This window comes from Vipera berus (genome assembly GCF_964194415.1).
Source record: "Vipera berus genome assembly, chromosome: 13".
Taxonomy (NCBI): Eukaryota; Metazoa; Chordata; class Lepidosauria; order Squamata; family Viperidae; genus Vipera; species Vipera berus.
In genome coordinates, this window is record NC_138216.1 from 10,703,407 (window position 1) to 10,721,800 (window position 18,394).

The 18,394-nt window shown below is 46.4% G+C and overlaps 2 protein-coding genes across 8 annotated transcripts in view; one reads left to right on the forward strand and one right to left on the reverse strand.

The window, feature by feature from the left end:
* GLYR1 (glyoxylate reductase 1 homolog) overlaps positions 1–1,171 on the reverse strand; it is a 40,508-nt gene extending 39,337 nt beyond the window's left edge. For all 5 annotated transcript variants that reach the window (XM_081338513.1, XM_081338512.1, XM_081338510.1 and 2 more), the window contains exon 1: positions 932–1,171. In XM_081338513.1, coding sequence (XP_081194639.1) covers positions 932–993 — 62 coding nt within the window. In that variant the 5' untranslated portion in view covers positions 994–1,171. The remainder of the gene's footprint in view (positions 1–931) is intronic.
* Positions 1,172–1,482: 311 nt separating this feature from the next.
* Positions 1,483–18,394, forward strand: part of UBN1 (ubinuclein 1) — a 36,512-nt gene continuing 19,600 nt past the window's right edge. Inside the window, exons 1-9 of one of the 3 annotated variants that reach the window (XM_081338108.1) lie at positions 1,483–1,589; positions 2,295–2,465; positions 7,472–8,273; positions 9,636–9,722; positions 10,736–10,831; positions 12,292–12,426; positions 14,703–14,806; positions 16,557–16,995; positions 17,744–17,814. In XM_081338108.1, coding sequence (XP_081194234.1) covers positions 8,025–8,273; positions 9,636–9,722; positions 10,736–10,831; positions 12,292–12,426; positions 14,703–14,806; positions 16,557–16,995; positions 17,744–17,814 — 1,181 coding nt within the window. In that variant the 5' untranslated portion in view covers positions 1,483–1,589; positions 2,295–2,465; positions 7,472–8,024. Of the gene's footprint in view, positions 1,590–1,797; positions 1,886–2,294; positions 2,466–7,471; positions 8,274–9,635; positions 9,723–9,756; positions 9,857–10,735; positions 10,832–12,291; positions 12,427–14,702; positions 14,807–16,556; positions 16,996–17,743; positions 17,815–18,394 lie in introns of those variants that run through there. The other 2 variants (XM_081338109.1, XM_081338110.1) reach the window with 2 other exon arrangements.

The window sequence follows — 18,394 nt, forward strand, 5'->3', positions numbered from 1 at the left end:
GCCCACCGAGAGCTTCTGCACTGGAGACAAATTCCTTGGGTGTCCATTCGCACTTAGCCAAGAAAGAATTCTATTATTTTTTTATATTCTATATCTGTATATTCTATATCCTATTCACCCATCCTACTAAGAAATGCCCAGAAATTCAAGACGGGATGCAAAGCTTGGCCTGCAGCGCTGAGCCCCAGCCTTCCTCCTCCTTTGGCTTCGACACCGACTACTCTATAATTACAGGAATCGCCGGAGTATCCCCGACCGCATTCTTTCTCCACCGAGCAAAGTCAGTAGTATCACGATCCCCGCGAGAGGGGCTCAGCTTCGCAGCCAGGAAACAAAAGGGCCCATCTTAAGTCCAACTCGCTTGGCCAACAAGCGGCTCTTCTTCCTTTCCGTTTCCAACGCAGCGAGTCAGAAAGGGCAGCGCCGTTGGGAGGAAGCGGGGCGACTCGCTTTCAGGTCAGTGGGGAAGGAGGCTGGCTTGCGAGCGGGGAGGCAGGCGGCCCCCTTTCAAGCCAGACGGGGCTTCTCCCCTCCCTTTGGCCGCCCGCCGAGCGTCCCCCGCAGCTCCCGACCCTGCTGCCGCCTTCGCCGCTCCGAGGCGTCGCCTCGACGGGGCTCTTCCCGGCGGCTGGCCGGCCTCCCGCCCCACCCCCCCGCCCGCCCAAGGGACGCCGACTTTGGGGCCGGCTGTCACCCGGAGCCCGCGGGGGCTGGGAGGGTTGCCGGCGCGCGCCCCCTCCCCCTCCCCCTCCCCCCACCGTCCGTCTCGCCGGTCCGACGCGCCGCTCCGGTCTCCGCTGCCGTCGGCGGCCCCCCCCCCTTTTTTTTCTTTTTGAAGGGCTTCGCCCGCCCCCGCCCGCCCCTCCTCAGGCCCCCGCGGCCCCGCCCTGCCCTGCCCCTCCCCGGCGGCGCCCCTCGGCCCCGCACTCACCACACCAGGTCTCCCAGCCGCAGGTTCACAGGCGGCGCCGCCGTCGCCGCTGCCGCCGCCATCTTCCCGACCCAGCCGGCACCGTCGCTGCGCCTCGGCCGCCACACCCTCGTCGCGCCGCCCGCCCCCTCGCCACCCCCGGCTCGCTCGCTCCCTCGCTCGGCCGCCGCCGCCGCTGCGCCTCCGCCTCCGCCGCCTCCTCCGCGGCAGGCTCGCGCACCGCCCGCTCCTCCTCCTCCTCCTTCTTCTCCCTCAGGCAGGGAAGGTTCGGAAGAGCGGCGAGGGGAGGCAAGAGAGGGGAGCCCCGATAGGCTGGGCCCCTGCACGTGACGCGCGGCGCGGCGTCTGCGGGGCTCCCCCACGTGACCCGTCCCCCTCCTCCTCCTCCTTTCCCTCCCCGCGCGCCTGGAAGGCGGCGCGGGCGTCACGTGACGCACCCGCTCCTTTTCGCCCGGCCTGCCTTGCGAACGTCTGTGGCTGCTTCTGCCCGCCCGTGGCACGTGACGCGGGAGCTGCGAAGCGAGAGAAGGCATCTTGGCGGGGCGGGGAGGGGGGGGAGGAGGAGGAGGCCGACGGGGCGCCGCGGGTGCGAGGAGCGACGGCGGGCGGCCGCAGCGGGAGGAGAAGGCCGAGGCGAGGGCGGCGGGAGCACGGGCCGGTGAGCGCAACGGGCGGCTCGGGAGGGGTACAGGGCGAGAGAAGGGACAAACCTCCCGGCGCGCGAAAGCGCCTCCCTCGTAACTAGGGGCAACGGGGCCTTGCTCTCCGCCTCGCCAACAGAGGCGGGGGGGGGGGGTGAGGATAATAAGCGACACCCGTCGCCCCGCCGGGGTCCTTCCCTTCATACCGGCTTCCAGCAGCCCCTTGCGGGTTGTCACTGAAGTGCCTCCTCGCCCTCTGGGCCCACTCGCCGCCTGCAAGGACCGGGACTAGGACGGGTCGGCCCCAAACGAGGTAGGGGCGGTCGGGGAGGGGGGGTAGGCCTGACCCGGCCTAACCTACCTCCCAAGACGGGCCACCCTGGGGAGCCTCAGTTTCCCCTGATTGAACCGACCCCACAGCTCAGCCTTCCAGATGGGAAGGAGTCCAATTCCCATTCCCAATCGAAGGCGGGGGGGAGGGGTTTCTGCTAATTACTGCTTATCCAGTAATCCCTCAGCAGAAGAAGCTGGTCTGGGGAAAGTGGGGTGGGGGTGGGGTGTTGCCAGGTTGGGCTCCAGCTTGACTGGCAGCTGTTGATCCTGGAGGAGAGTCGCTGCCAGCCACTAGGCAGCTATATAAATGTTCTAAATAAAAGACAATAAATTTGGAGCTGCAGCCCTGGCTCAGACAGCCCCTGAATGCTCTTGTCCCTTTGCTGCAGGTGGAGGGGGGGGCCTTTGGGCCATAACGGAGTGCCAGGACTTCTCGCCCCCCACCTCAAAAAAACAGGATGCAGCCAAGGTTTTTGCAGAGCAGCCGGAGAGGAAGAAGTCCCTCTTGACCTCCTTTTGGAAGAATTTCTGCAGGATGGATGCCCTTCAAATTCAGGAAGGTAATGGCTCTCTTCTTCCTTGCTTGTTAGATAGCGCTTGAGTCACCCTTTGCAAGGATTATAAAGGTAAAGGTTCCCCCGCACATGCATGCTAGTCGTTTCCGACTCTAGGGGCCGGTGCTCATCTCCGTTTCAAAGCCGAAGAGCCAGCGCTTGTCCGAGGACGTCTCTATGGTCATGTGGCCGGCATGACTAGACGCCAAAGGCGCACGGAACGCTGTTACCTTCCCACCGGAGTGGTCCCTATTTTTCTACTTACATTTTTACGTGCTTTCGAACTGCTAGGTTGGCAGAAGCTGGGAGGAGTAACAGGCGCTCACTCTGTTACGCGGCACTCGGGATTCGACCCGCCAAACTGCCGACCTTCTGATCAACAAGCTCAGCGTCCTAACCCACTGAGCCACCACATCCCTTATAAGCACCTGTTTTATTCTTCTAAGACAGCGTTCTTTAAATGTCCCCACTTTTTAAGGTAGAACCCTCAAAGAAATTTTCTTTTGAGGGATCCTTGGTTTTCTCTGAGCTTGGTGGTTTTCTTGCAGAAGTTTCATGACCCAAATTAGGTAACATCATCACTGTCTACCACTGATGATGTTACCTGCAAGAAAACAACCAAGCTCAGAAAGCACCAAAACCTCCACAGTTGTTATCGTTGTCTTCTCCTCTTCCCTTCTCTTCCACTCCGCAAACCCCCTTCCTTCTAGCACTGATGATATTACCTAGTTTGAGTAATGAAATGCCTGCAAGAATACAACCAAGCTCAGAGAGCACCAAGGACTCCATAGTTCAATCCTGAGCTACAAATGTTCTCCTTTATCGGAGTTTTCCTTTGCATTGGTTATCGTTGTCAATATTCGCTGTATGAAAAATTAAAAGGGATGCACTCACTGCTGCTACTGCTTCTCACAGTTGTTTGGTGGGATTTTAATATGGTGTTATTTTTCAACATAAGGTGGCCAATAATTTGGGTTTTACAGACCCGAGAGGGTCTTGAGAGATACCCAGAAATCCTAGGACCACACTTTAAGAACCACCATTCTAGATGTATCACATGAGTCTTTATGTTATACTAAATGACCCGTGACCCATTGGCTCATCATTTCAGAAATATTTCCTTATCAGATTCCTGAATACATTCAACAGTGGCAGAGCTTTTAGTGTACTGGCTTCACTTGAAAAATTCTTAAAAATTCAGGGAGGTATTCAGATATTTTCTGCCTTGAAAAGAGCCCATGGTTGAACTGTATAGCGCTATCAAAACATCAGCAGTTGATCACAGAAAATGTTTTATGACACATTGTATTATGTCATAAAATGCTTTATGGTCCTTTTTGTGTCATGAAATGTTTTACAAAATTACAACTTCTACAAAATGTTTTACAAAATTTCAGTTCCACAGGAACCCTAAGTCCTGGATTTTGGATACATTCTATAAGTTAGTCCATTTGGGGTGCCCTAGTTGAAAATGTTTTGCCCTATGGTATACCATTTTGCCCAATTAAAGGCTACAGACAAACAGTTTTATTATAACGGTTAGATTGAGGATTTTGAAACCCCTGATCCATTTGTTTTTAGGGAGAGAAGCAAGGGCTGTGGTTGTTGGTGTGACATTTCTAATTTGTGTGTGTGTGGGGGGGGTGTCATAATGTACTACTTATTGTTTTTGCAAAAAGGAAAGCACTCTGCTACAAAAGATTAGCAGTTTGTATTCCAGTATCAGCTGTGCTATGTTAAACCATTTTGAAAGCTGGAATAAAGCAATTTGTGGTTTGCAAAGTTGAGTTTATTAAAGAGAAGGAATTTGAAATAGGGAGGAGCTCAGTATTCTGATAGTGCCCACAATACAACTTTGAAATAACAAGAAGGTGTGGAGAGAAATGAACTTGTTACCACTGATAAGGTATCTGTTATTTTTGGGTAAACTGAACTAATGCTGAACAAATTAGATAAAGCTGGTTGGGTTTGGTTCATTTTGAAATGCTAGTGCTGGTAGATTTCATAGTTTATGCTGCTCTCTAGCAATTGCACACATATGTTTTGATTTCTGTTTTCTGGTGTAACTCTGTAGAACAATAAACTGTATGCAACTCCATAAAAGGGAATGGGAGCTAATATAAAAGCTGGCACTTAATAAAGCATGAGCAATTCTAAAATTAAGTCCTCGCTTTCCCTTCCCTCCCAGCACGGAAGCTTTCTGGTATCAGTAACCATGTTCTCTGTCCAATCAACCACATAGTTTTGTTGTTGTGGGGAGTAAATTGGAAGAAGAGCTATCTGCACCAGCAGGGTGGAAAAACAGATTATTGTTAAATATATAATAAAAGGATCTGTTTTCTGGGGCTTAAGATCGGGAAATGAAAAAAGAGAAGTGAAGAAACAAGTGGAAGAGGAAATTAAAGGAAAAGTAAAAAAAAGAAAAAAAGTATGTTCATTATTAAAGGCTAACTTTTTATTGAACGCTATATTGCTGACCTGCAGAATTTATGAATGGACAAGCAGTATCTTGTGTTTTCCCGTAAATATATAATGTTGCACTATCAAACAAAAGCGTTTTGCTATCCAAGTATTAAATGAAGATAAGTAATCTCAAATGAAAGAATGGAAATGCAATAATGGGAGAGTCTCTTAGACTATCAAATATTTTGCTAAAAAGCAAGATCTGCATTCTTGCAAATTTGCAAAATGGCCTTTGTCAAGATGTTGCCCTTCAGCCAGCATTGAATCCAGAACGAATGGCTTCAGTACAGGGCTAAGGAAAAGGATGTCCAGGAAAGAGCCATAACATGGACAATAGAAAGAGAAGAATTTGAGATGATAATAAACTACCTTTAAGTGCATGCATCAGAGATATAATAGCAGGCATTGGATGTGGGGAAATCTTTCTAGTAGAGAATAAGATATTGCTAGCAATTATGACAAAGTTCAATCATCTTTTCAAGAGTCATCTCGCATGTCCCACTGTCTCTCAGTGCCTGTCTGCCTTTCAAAAAGGAGCACAGTATTCCTTAAATCCACTTTGGAGACTCCACTCTCAAGCGTCAGAGAACAAGAAATCCTTCAGTAAACATAGCTGGGCTGTACAATGTTTTGTTATACTTCACTGGCTTTTTAACGAGGCTTAGGCTTTGTCCTTAGAGAGTTACTGTTTTGAAGCAAGTTGCCCCCACGAGGATGCGATTGAGAATCAGTGTATTTCCCTTGGCTTGTTTGTGTCTATGCATCTCCTTTGGTGGGTTTTGGAAAGAAAACACTGTGTTGTTGCTCAAAAGAAATGTCTCCATGTGCAAATATTTTATTTGTACACAGTTTTGCAGCTGAGTCAGAACAATCTGACTTGTCAAAAGTTTGGAAGTACTTTGACTCTGCCGGTTTTCTCTTTAGCAGAAATTAGATGTTCCATTCATTAATTATACTGGCACCAAGGCACTGTTCAAGTCCTAAAATTAAAGATTTTTCTTTAGGTGTCAGTGGCCAATTCAGCATTTTGTATTCTTATGTGTGGATTCCTGTGGCTAAGGTCATCTTTCTCACCTCGCTTTTGGCCTGTCAAAATTAACAACATCGACTGGCAAATTTACTGGTTTTTTAGGGTATGATGTTGGATTTCTTCTACATACATGAGTGGAAAAAATAGAAGGTCTCTTGGGGGCACAATAGATCCATTTTTATCTTTGAAACCCCACCCCCGCTTCCTTCAATGCTTATAAATCAGGTTGTACTATCAAATTTGACTGGTCTTCTTCAGTATCTAGATCAAACTTTAAATTGCCAGAAGGAGGCCACCTTCTTCTTGGCTTTGGCATTGGCCAAAAATAAGTCCTTATCAGTAAATGTTCCTGGTAGTAGCCGGCATACCAGCAGATGGACCGGGCTTTGCGCCTCTCCACATTCACAGCCTGTTGTCATTATCTGCTAAGAGCCTCACATAGATGTTACACATAGGCACTCCAACCCTCAACCTATTCAGGATCCTCCCAAATGGTATAAGGGAGATCCTTCAGTCATATCCTCCTCTAACGTCATTCCATGCTCAGTGGTCTCCTTCCTCAATTTGACTGGTTTGGCATCTAATTTTATCTGCACAAGTTGTGGTCATAGGTGGGTTTTAATTGTCTTTATCCCTGGAAGTTCTGGGGGGGTGTCCTTTGGGTCCCGGTCCCCCATAGCTATAAGGGTCAGATTTATCCATTATGTTAAGGCGTACATCATTGCTAAGCACATTGGTTTGTGCTTAAATTGTAAGCCGCCCTGAGTCTTCGGAGAAGGGCGGGATATAAATGGGATTTAAAAAAAAATAATAAAAAATAAATGACGCCATGGTGCATTAAGCCAAAGCACGATCAGCTATATTGTGACTTCATGTGAATCTGACTTATTATTCTGACATACTAAATGATTGCTCATTACTGACTGCAGTCAGCATTCTGATATCCCATCTCAGTAGTGGTTGGTTAGCTGTGGTGGATGTAACTGGCTGTTAAATCTCCTGGAATTTTGCAAGCCGGCTGAGAGCAAATCTGAGCTGTGCTGACTAGCATGCCAATCAGATGTTCCTTGACCAGTGAAATGGTGGCAGCAATGGAGCCAGTTCCTAAACATTTACCAGCACACCTCTAGTAGATAGACATGCATTCCAGACTAACTGGTCTCGAATTTCTCCCCGCTGTGTATAGGTTTTTTCATGTGTGTGTATGTTCCAATGAATGAAGTCATTTGTGGTTGCTTTGACCCACCCATCCATTCTACCACATCTGTTGTTATCTGAAAAGAGGTTTTACCTGTATAGCAATTAATTTTACAAAGTGTGGATTAGTAGTGTGTGGTGAATTATTTTACTGAGCTTCCTCAGTCCTCTCTCACTCCACAGTTTCTGTGTAGCCTCATTCAAGCTGAAACATGTTGGTGCGTGAATACAGATGGGATCCATTGCCTGTGCATCGCTTGGGCCAGCCACCACACTGGGTCGTGTGCCTCAACTTTTCTTATTCTCTCCCCTCCCTCTCTAGAGCAAATAGGAAGAAACCTGTTTGGAAAGAAGTTATCAGGAATGCTACCTACCTGCCATTGGACTGGGTGAACTGGCATCTGAAGAAAGACAGGCCTGGATTTGGGTTTGCCTGGAAACTGGAGCTCATGTGTTCAATGTCCTTTGATTATGTCAGTCCATTGTGTGGGAAATACTCTAATGCACAGTACTGTAACCCAGGCTGACTTTTATAGCCAAGGTCAAATTGTAGGAAATTCTATAAAAGTTGCTCTCTTCAGAAAATTATTTCTGACCGTTTGCCTTCGCTCACTGCTTGAAACAGAGCCAGACTGCGTAGTGACCATAACTTCAAGGGCTGGAAGTTAACCCCAAAAGGCATTGCTATGGGATGATTCTTTGTTTAGGATAAAAACTGAGACTCTTTGGTTACTTTTAAAGTTGGAATCTAACAGCGTTGACTTTGGTGTTCGATTCTGAGAGCGTGCTAACTGTGAATGCTCCCATACATACACCTGGGTGGCCTAAAGTGATGGAAACCATGCCTTGAGAGTAGCTGCAACGAACGCATAGCCATGACGGAACCCCACCGGGTCCAACTCACCTCCTTGCCAGGCCCACTGAGTACCACTTTGCTGAAAAAACCTCGGTGGGAGGATGTCGCCAGTCCAGAGCATCCTCCAGAATCTGAACCTGCAGCTGCAGCCGTACGCATCGCCCTCTCCCTTTTTGAGCCAGATCACAAACGCTGCCCAGAATTCTTTTACCCAGAACTGCTGAAGATGACGCGAGGCAAAACGAAAAGCAGTTCTGCGGGAGAAAAGGTAAGCAGGACTCCCTTTCCTTTCCTTTCCTTTCCTTTCCTTTCCTTTCCTTTCCTTTCCTTTCCTTTCCTTTCCTTTCCTTTCCTTTCCTTTCCTTTCCTTTCCGCATCTTAACAATCCATAACAGTAAGTACAGTAATAAATGTGTATGCTGTCCTACTCTCAGAACTCTGGGTAGCTGACACAATTAAATTAACAGTAAAAGATGGCCAACGCAATAAAGTGAATGGTTTCCAGGGGCCTGGGTGAAAATCCATGAGGAAAATTCAACAAACTGATTGATTTATGTTATTTGGGACTGTGATAAGGGTGGTAGGGGGAGAATAGGTTGTTGCAAAGACAGAACTTTGATTTTCTTTTCTTTTTTTAAAAGGAAGATTAAAAACTAATATAAACTACAATAAAGTAAGCAATAGCCATCAGAGAGAAAGCTAATTGGGGGCGGGGGGAGAGGAAAAACAACAAAATATCAAAAAGTCGCTTCCAATCTTCTTTACAGCAGTTAAAAGTACAATTATAGTGTAATCACTGGTAGTCCTCATCTTATAACTTTTCATTTAGTGATCCAAGTTACAGTGGCACTGAAAAAAGAGTTTAACACTTGTGGTTGTGGCGGTGCCCCAGGCTCGTGATCACCTTTTGCAGCTTTCTGACAAGCAGTGAGGAAGCCAGATTCACTTAACCACCCTGCTACTATTTTAACAACTGTACTGATTCACTTAACAACTGTGGCAAGAAAGGTCATAAAATGGGGCAAAATTCACTTAACAAATGTCTCACTTAGCAACAGAAATTTTGGGGTTAATTGTGGTTGTAAGTTGAAGACTACTGCACTCTATATTCTAGCCCAGGTGTGTCCAGACCATGGGGCCACTTGTGGTCCTGGACAACTAATAATGCAGCCTCACAAGATCGTAATTTTTTTAAAAAAAATAAATGAAGTTTGCTAAGTATGTACCTAACTATAGTGGAGATTTGATATGTGGCCCAAGACAATTCCTCTTCACTCAGTATGTCCCAGGCAAGCCAAAAGGTTGGACACCCATAATCTAGCATGTCTAATTATCAAAAATCATAAACCGCAACATTCATTTTTTTTCCTGTTTTGTACAAAAAGTCCCCAAGGGATTTTCAGTCAGCAATATAGAAATTGGCTCTTGTCTGATCAAAGAAGTCAATTTAGCCATCTTGGCAAGTTTCATCTTCTCCAGCCATTCCTCAAAGCAGCCCCTTTGCAAAGAGTTCTTGAACCAAGCATTACAGGACCCCTCTGTTGATTCGTAGTACAAGTGACCGATCTGTGAAACCATGTGACATGCCCTCTTTTCTCCTTTTTTTTTTTACAATCTCCTTTTCCTACAGAAAAAAGACTTTGCTGACCCCTTCAATGATGAAGAAAAGGAGAAGCACAAAGCAGAAGCCCTTACCAGGAAGTTTGAAGAGAAATATGTACGCTTCTCTGTCCCCTCTACGTTCCAGTTAAACCTTGGTTCTAGTATTCTCCATAAAAGTTCTGTCAAAAACGTACAGCTACGTTTCATTCCAGGCTTCCTGTATTGGGAGTGTAAACTGAGTGGACCATGGTAGGTCCACTCTGTTTAACAATTTATTTTGGGGGACAGATTTCCAGTCTGGAATATTTTCCTATCAAATGTTTATTTAAAATCCATAGAGAAAATGGTCAGCTGTGCCAGCGGGCTATCTGAAGTTTCATTTGCTAAAATATTAAAGAGAGGCCTTTTTTCTAAAACCTGGTGTGAGCGTTAGGTTTTCAGTCAGGTTCATCTTAACATTCCCATTCAGTAATTAGCTGAAGCTTCAGAATCACAATGCTTTTTTTATAAATGAGAAGTAACATTTCTCTTGCCATCTCATGCACACACAGATGAAGAAAGTTCGCTCAGTGCAGAACGGAGAATCAAGTTACTAGGCCCTTGGTTATAAATCCAGATTTTTAAAAATTCTCTTTCAAACTTAATAACTTTTGCTGGTTCTTTTCCCTGACCTTGAGTATCAAAGGTAGCATTCCATGTTTGTGAGCTGATTCTATTTAACCTGAGAACTGTGGCTTCCTATCTTTCTAACTTCAACCCTTGCTGTGTTGTGGTAATTCCAGAACATGCCAGGAAAGATGCTGTTTCTATGTAAAGAACTCTATAAATGGCTTTTTTTTTCCAGAAGCTAAAGAGAAGTATAAGCTATCATTTGGCCACCTCATATTTTAGAAAGTAAACACTTGCTCATCTTCCACCTCCATGGATTTTTCTGTGATGGACTGTTGCAAGCTGATGTTTTGTTCTTGTTAGCATTCGAGATTTTTAATAATTGTGTCATTGTAGAATCCAGTTCCACACACTAGATTTAAAGCATTAGCAGGAGATTCTGAGGTGGTATGTTTTGGGAAGATGTGCAGTTTTTCTGGCAAGTAATTCTGGATCGACATCAATGTTTTCTCTTTTCAGGGTGGGAAGAAGCGCCGGAAAGACCGTTTTCAGGATTTGATTGACATGGGGCAAGGATATGATGAATCAGATTCTTTCATTGATAATTCTGAAGCTGTAAGTAGCAAACACAAGTCTTTTCTTTCCCCAACTGTAAAGTTACAGGAGAGCTAACAGAACCATCTAACAGAGGAATACGGGGTATTCTAGATACTGCTTGTATTTTAAAGTTGCATTTTTCTGGGAAAGGATAGTGTAGTAACAGTTCAAGGATCACAGCTATGTTCCTTTACTAGTTTGTACAAAAAATCCCACAGAAGGCATCTGGGTTCTCTCATTACATAACATTTCCTTACTTTTTTTTATTGAAAAGTTTTTCAATACATTTTATTGAAGGGTTGGGTGTGGGGTGGGGGGGAGGGATTTTTTTTTTATTCTGGCCCACATTGACAGCTGTTTGCAGCATCCCACGCTTAATGTAACTGAGGATTGATGATTTTTTTTTGCCAGAAACCAGTGTTTACTTTTATGATTTCCAGCAAAAAATGCCCATTGAGTACAATGGGTTCGCTTAACAACTGTTGGCATTCATTTAACGACCATAGTGTGCACTTAATAATCTCCACAAAGTAGTTTTAAAATTGCATGCGATCACATGACAATCCTCTTAATAGCCATCACAATTTACACCCATTATTCCGGGCTCAATTATGGTCGTTAGTCAAGGACTAATTGTACTCTATATATTTCCTGAATTCCAAGTTATAAAAGCTGCACTGATCCAAGCAACTGTTGGTTTCCTGTCATGAATTGTAGAAGGTTTCTGAAATCTGTTTCTTATTAGAATGTCTGGATCTGGGAACTGGAGCCAGACTAGAAGTTGAAATTAAAGAATAAAAAATGCTTTTATTGTTTGAGCATTCATTCAGATTGTGGAGCAGCAGCCAGATAGAATTTGCTGATCTTTTACAACAAATCCCAACCTGGAGGTCCTCCAACGTGTTTTCATTTCAGCAGCCTAGATAAGGAAGTGCTGTAATTTTGCTTCTACTGACGAACAAGTGAGGCTTAGAATCTTTTCCTGATCTGCAACAGACCTCTCAGATTCATTAGTAGGTGGGATAAAAGAAGACCCCAGGATCTACATTAATTTCCTTTTGTTTCCAGTATTGACAAGCAAATTAGGTTTTATGACTGAATACAAACACATATTGGACGCTGAAAGATATTGCAGCAGAGCAAAAGTGGCCAGCTCAGAAAAATACCTGGATTCTAAGACATTGCAGACAGAAATTCCAATGATGCTCTACTTTATTAATTTATTATTTATCATATTTATACGGCCACCTGTCGTAGTCACGTGACTCTGGTAGTTAGGAAAGTGTAAAGGTGAGGAAGGAAAACCTCAGTTTTGCTGAAGATATTGATGGTCATATATGATGCTTTTTCATGCCTGTGGTGTCACGCCTGTCCATGGGAAATTGGCCCGTGGAGCCCCGTCGGGATTGTAAGCACCAGTTTGGTAAGAAGTATAAATCAAGTCTGTTGACTGAGCTGCCTCTTTCTACCCTTTCCAGTATGATGAGCTTGTTCCAGCATCTCTAACGACCAAGTATGGAGGCTTCTACATCAACTCTGGAACTTTGCAGTTCCGACAGGCTTCTGAGTCAGAGGATGACTATATCAAGGAGAAAAAGAAGAAGTCTCCTAAGGTCCGTGATGCACATGCTCTGAGAACTTCTGTTTCAGGAACGGCCTTTTAATTTGTTGCAATTGTGTTTCTGACTCGGACAAAGCGGCTGGGTCGTTTTTCTCACCTTCATTGAAAAAAGTCAATTTTTTCTAACTTAGGTGACATTGCAGTAGTCCCGCCAGACATTGTGGGCCTTGCTGTTCCATAAAGAGGCTTAAAAATCATTTTGTACGACTTGAGACTTGAACTTTTAGATTTATCACCAAAAAAAAGTTGATAAATGATATTTCTAATGTACAGATTTTCCCATACTATGAAAATAGCTGCTGTGAATGAGACCCGGTCTACTGTGGTGTGCATCAGACAAGAAATGTGAGGGGCAGAGTGAAATAGATTAAGGTGAGGGATTAAGAGCTCCTGCCAGCCTAGCAGTTCAAAAGCAAGCAAATGCAAGTGGATGAATAGGTACCGCTTCGGTGGGAAGGTAACCGCCCTCTGTGACTTCACGCTGGCCACGGGACTGTGGGAATGTCTGCAGACAGCGCTGCTCAATAGCCATGAAACGGAGATGAGCACCATCCTCTGTAGTAGAGGTCCCCAACCTTTTGGGCACCAGGGACTGGTTACGTGGAGAGAGGTTTTTCCGTGGACCGGAGGGGGCCTGGGTTTGTGTGCTGCCTGCATCCTGCGGATGGGGCTTTGCTTGTTTGTGCAGACCGGTTGCTGGTATGCTGCAGCCCGGTACTGGTCCATGGACCGGAGGTTGGGGACCCCTGCTCTATAGTCAGCAACGACTAGTGGAGTAAAATCCACAGGGACTCTTTAACCTGTAGTTAAGAGCAGGGAGGCCCAGGTCCTTTCCATTCCCAGCCAAGGCAGCTCACCAAGTGGCTAGCTTAAAGGTAAAGGTAAAGGTTCCCCCGCACATGCGTGCTAGTCGTTTCCAACTCTAGAGGCCGGTGCTCATCTCCGTTTCAAAGCCGAAGAGCCAGCGCTTGTCCGAGGACGTCTCCGTGGTCACGTGGCCGGCATGACTAGACGCCAAAGGCACACGGAACGCTGTTACCTTCCCACCGGAGTGGTCCCTATTTTTCTACTTGCATTTTTACGTGCTTTCGAACTACTAGGTTGGCAGAAGCTGGGACGAGTAACAGGCACTCACTTTGCTATGCAGCACTCGGGATTTGACCCGCCAAACTGCCCATCTTCTGATCGACAAGCTCAGCGTCCTAACCCACTGAGCTACCGCCTCCCTTGTGGCTAGCTTAGTCCCCGTCTTATCAGTACAACCTGCCTCATAGGGTGGATGTTCTAGGAAAAATAAAAACATGGAACTCTGTATACCTCCTCCTAGTCCTGAACAAAAGGTGTTAATTTAAACCTGGTAAGATACTCGTGACACTGGTGATGGTGATGAACGTGACAAGATGTGAACTTCTAAGAATGTCACGTGTGGAAAAAGAAAGCCTATCTTTGAAGGCTGGTTTTGGGGAAGAAAATGCAGGGATGGTGAGTGAAATTCCCAACCGTGTTCCAGATTTTGAGAGGCCTGCTCAAGGGCGATCTGTAAAACTGGGAGGCACCGTGGCACCATCAGTGAAAATAAGTGAAAGTAAACAGAGGCAGAGTACAACATCAAGGTCCAAAAGTTCATTCATACTCTGTGAACAAACAAGGAGTTGTAGCCATTTCTGCCTGCTGTTACTCGTAATCTCAACGGCACAGAGAGCTCTCGTGACTGGGAGATTATAGCAGCTGAGATCACGTCAGTTCTTAGCTGGCTGACAGATTTTTTTTCCCCTCAAAAGGACAAGGCTTACCTGTGTCTGGCCAGTAATCCATTTGTTGTGTAGTTTCATTGGATTTGGGTGCTGGGAGAAATAGAATTCTTTCTTCTCTTGTCCTCTTTGTCTTCTGTCATGACTTTAGGGCAGGGGTGTCAACCTTGGCATCTTTAACATCTGTGGACTTCAACTACCAGAATTCCCCAGCCAGCCCCAGATACCCCTGCTTTAGGCTACTGCTTGGGGGCAAGATCCTTGGGAAATTTGCTGCTGGGAATTAAAATGGCTCTTAAATTCATATCTCCAGCACTCCTTTTTGTCCAAAGTCAACATCAGGTTTTTCCTCCCTTGGTGCTTCCTGCATCGTTTGGACTCATCCCATCTATGCCGATCATTAGCCAGATAGGTTAAAACTGATGGAGTTGTGGTCCAAGAGCCGGCAGAGAAAGTCAGATATAAATGAACAGCTTCATGTGCGATCTGTTACGATAACTTTTTCTTTAATTCACAGAAGCGGAAATTGAAAGAGGGAGGTGAGAAGGTGAAGAAAAAGAAGAAAGATGACAATTACGAGAAAGAGAAGAAATCTAAAAAATCTAAATTTCCTAAAACTGGGTAAGCATCTTCTCTTTGATGTGAATCTTGGTTTTCTGAAGTTAAAATGATTGTCTTGACTATCTCCCTGCAGAGGCTTCAGCTTCATTGGAAGAACATGCAGATTTAGGAGAGATCAACTTATCAAGTTGCATTGTGGGATCTGAATTGCAATCCTCCTCCTGAGCATCTATTTCTGACAATAGACTCAATCCAAGACTTCGACGAAGACTCAGTCATCCAAGCCCAAAGTGTCTAAAAGTTGAATCGTGGCAACTGGACCAATCTTTGTCGATCTGAGACGTTTCGTTGCTCATCCAAGCAAATTTCATCAGCCAGAGCAAAATTAGTTAGAGATTCATTGGATTATATCGACTCTGGCCACACCAACTTCAGGGGTCTCTGAACGGCTCTCTGACTCTCTGCCTAACTAATTTTGCTCTTGACTGATGAAGTTGCTTGAATGAGCAGTGAAACATCTCAGATCGATAAAGTTTGGTCCGGTTGCCACGATTCAGCCTTTAGACACTACTCTCCAATAATCGGTCCTTTTCCTGCCATGAAACTTGGGAGAGTGAGCAAAAATGGACTGCATTATTTTACATTATCCCTGCCTTGGGAGTGAGAGGGTTTCAAAAGAGAGAGGCCTTCCACCCAAAGATGGCAGAGCTCTGTAATTGTTGTGATTCCTCGCCAGCCCTTGGATCCAGCAGCTGAGTCTGAGGATCCAGATGAGGAGCGTCATCAGAGTCAGAGAGAGGCTCTGAGGAGCTCCAAGACTTACAATCTGAGCAAGAGCCTGGCCCCTCTACTCTCGCTCAGGCTGAGACACAGCTGTGCTGGGAGGCTGAGGGGGAGAGTGACGACTCACAGCGGGGTGACATCCAGGATGCACGGCAAGCAGGCAAAGAGAGCAGGACAAAGGAATGCAATGGGGCGGCTCCAGAGGCAAAGGAGCAGGCATTAGGAAAGCCACGCCTTGGATGCATAATAAAAGGGGAAGGGTAGGAGGTGTTGGTTGCCAAAGGCAACCGGGTTAAGAATCAAGTTGCGATGAACTGTGTTTTTCCTCAAGTCTGTGAGTAAGAAAAGGGGGTTGGGTTTGTCCTGCGGTTTCTGCCTGCTTGATTTGAAGAGGGGTTTTCTCCTTGTGAACTTACAAGGAGCTCCAGTAGGCTGGGACAGAACAGTAATGCCCAATCTCACTGCTTCTGGCCATCTCGTTGGGCAGCGATGGGACTTGCAAACTCGCACAACTATCAGGCGTTAGGCTGCTCAAATGATCGCCACCTTTGTCTTATGTTCTGTGGGTGGTCCTTGACTTACAGCCACAATTTAAACCCAAACTTTCTGCTTCTCCGTTTGACAACCCTTTTGCCACGCTTGTTGAGCGAATCGCTACAGTTGTTCAGTGAAGTGTGCCATTGTGAAGCGAAGCTGACACCCACCCACGCACACACCCCGTTGACTTGTCAGAAGCCCCCTAGGAAGGTGGCAGATGGCAATCCCAGGACCCCTGCATGCTGCAGCCGTCATAACTAACGATACATGCCGGTTGCCAAGCCCCCGAAGTTTGACCACGTGACTTGGGGGAAGAGTTTGATCACGTGAGTTGTGGGGAAGGCCGCAACAGTTCAGAAGTGTGAAAATTGGTCATAAGTGACTTTTTTTCAGGGGCGATGTCATTAAGCGAATGGTTGTGGATCGAGGACCACCCCTCCTGTACACACTTTGCTCCGTGGTGTGTATATTAACCTGCCTTTTCTCGTAGTTTCACAGCTCTGAACGCCAGCAAAGAGAAGAAGAAGAAGAAATACTCGGGGACCCTGAGCGTCAAGGAGATGCTGAAGAAATTTCAGAGGGAAAAGGACGCCAAGAAGCAGAGGGACAATGAACCCAAGCTGAGCGTTCCCTCTTTGGCCGAAACCCCAGCTCAGCGGGAAGCCGAGATCGTGCCCGACCCTCTCCTCTCTCTCTTCGGCCACACGAGCGACAATGAGCTGCTCCAGGCAGCCACAGCCATGGACTCCTTGACTGACCTTGACCTGGAGCAGCTCCTGAGCGAATCTGCAGAGGAAAGCCCTTTCCTGGAGATGGAGAATGGGAGCGATCCCCTAGGAGCGGGCCTGGAGCCCGACCTGAAACAGCCTCCCTCCCTTCCCGAGGGACTTCCAGAGCCACTGATGAAGCGCGTCGAGGAGCTCACTCAGGTATCTGTATGTCCAGCTGCACACGGGTCAAGCAACACAGGCAGCCCTCGGCTTAAAACGGGTCATTCAGCTGCCATTTGAAGCTAGGATGGTACTTCAGAAGTTCTTTGGCAGATCAAAGTGGCTTGCGAGTAGATGTGGAGGTTTATAAACCTTGGACTATTTTGCAAGAGGGAAAGCTATTATTGCGGCAATACATTTGTCAACGGGGGCGGTGGGGGGAAATGATGTGTGTTTTTGTTTTTTGTCGTTTTGCATCTTTTAAAAAAAATGTTTTGTATAGTTTTGTTTTGTCTGTCCCGGGGTCATAGGATTCCCCTTTTGTGACCTGAGATGCACAGTCAGTGGGGAAGCCAAATTTGCTTAACGACCATGTTACTAATTTAACAACTGCAAGGATTCATTTAGCTACGGTGGCAAGAAAGGTCATAAAACAGGGGAAATTCACTTAACGAATGTCTCACTTGACAACCAAAGGTTTTGGCTCAGTTGTGGCCATTAAGTCAAGGACTGCCTGTGTGCTGATTTAGGATTCACACTAGCCTGGATTTATGAGCGTTTGGGTTGGATTCAGCGCAGTTCTGTTTTACTGGGGCTGTGGTCTTTTTGCCTTTCAATCCATAGTTTCTAATCAGTCTTTTTTTTTTCTTCATAATCCAGCTCCTTCCCTTGCTTTCTCTCCCCCCTTCCCTCGGCCCAGTGTCGCTGTTGCCTCCTAACTGTTCTGTGTTGTGTGTTTCTGAATTAGGCTGCCAGAGCTGCAGAGAGGGAAGGCAAACACAAGTTCTTCAACCAAGACATGAACAGCATCTTACTGGAGTAAGCCCCCTTCCTGGTTGTAGACGTCAGGCCTTGCAAAGCATCCAAGAAAGCGTGAGAGAGAAGAGGGAGAGTGTCTTAGAGACTCTCTTTGCAGCATGCAGAACAAGTTGCAACATGGTGAACGAACACCATCCTGTCCCAGTTGGTTGTTGTGACATCCATTTCGAGTGACTGGCCATTTAAAATGGCCTCCTTTGGGCACTGGGCTACTGGCCTGCGTTTGCAGCTGTTAGTTTGGCTTTTTTGTTTCTGTAATTTGTATCCTGCCTTTTACTATTTTTATAAATAACTCAAGGCAGCACACATATTTAACACTCTTTCCTCCACCAGTTTTTCCCCACAACAACCCTGTGAGGTGGGTTGGGCAGAGAGAGAGAGATTGGCCCAAGATCACCCAGCTGGCTATCATGGATAAGGTCTTCTCCTTTCTAGCCTGGTGCCCTAATCGCTACCAAACACACAAATTGTGACTGCAGTTGACAATCTTTTAGCCAGAAACCGATTTATGGCAAAATCTGGCCCATAGCGAACAAGGGGGTTAGTTTATGACCGCTCTGTTCACTTAATGACCACTGCA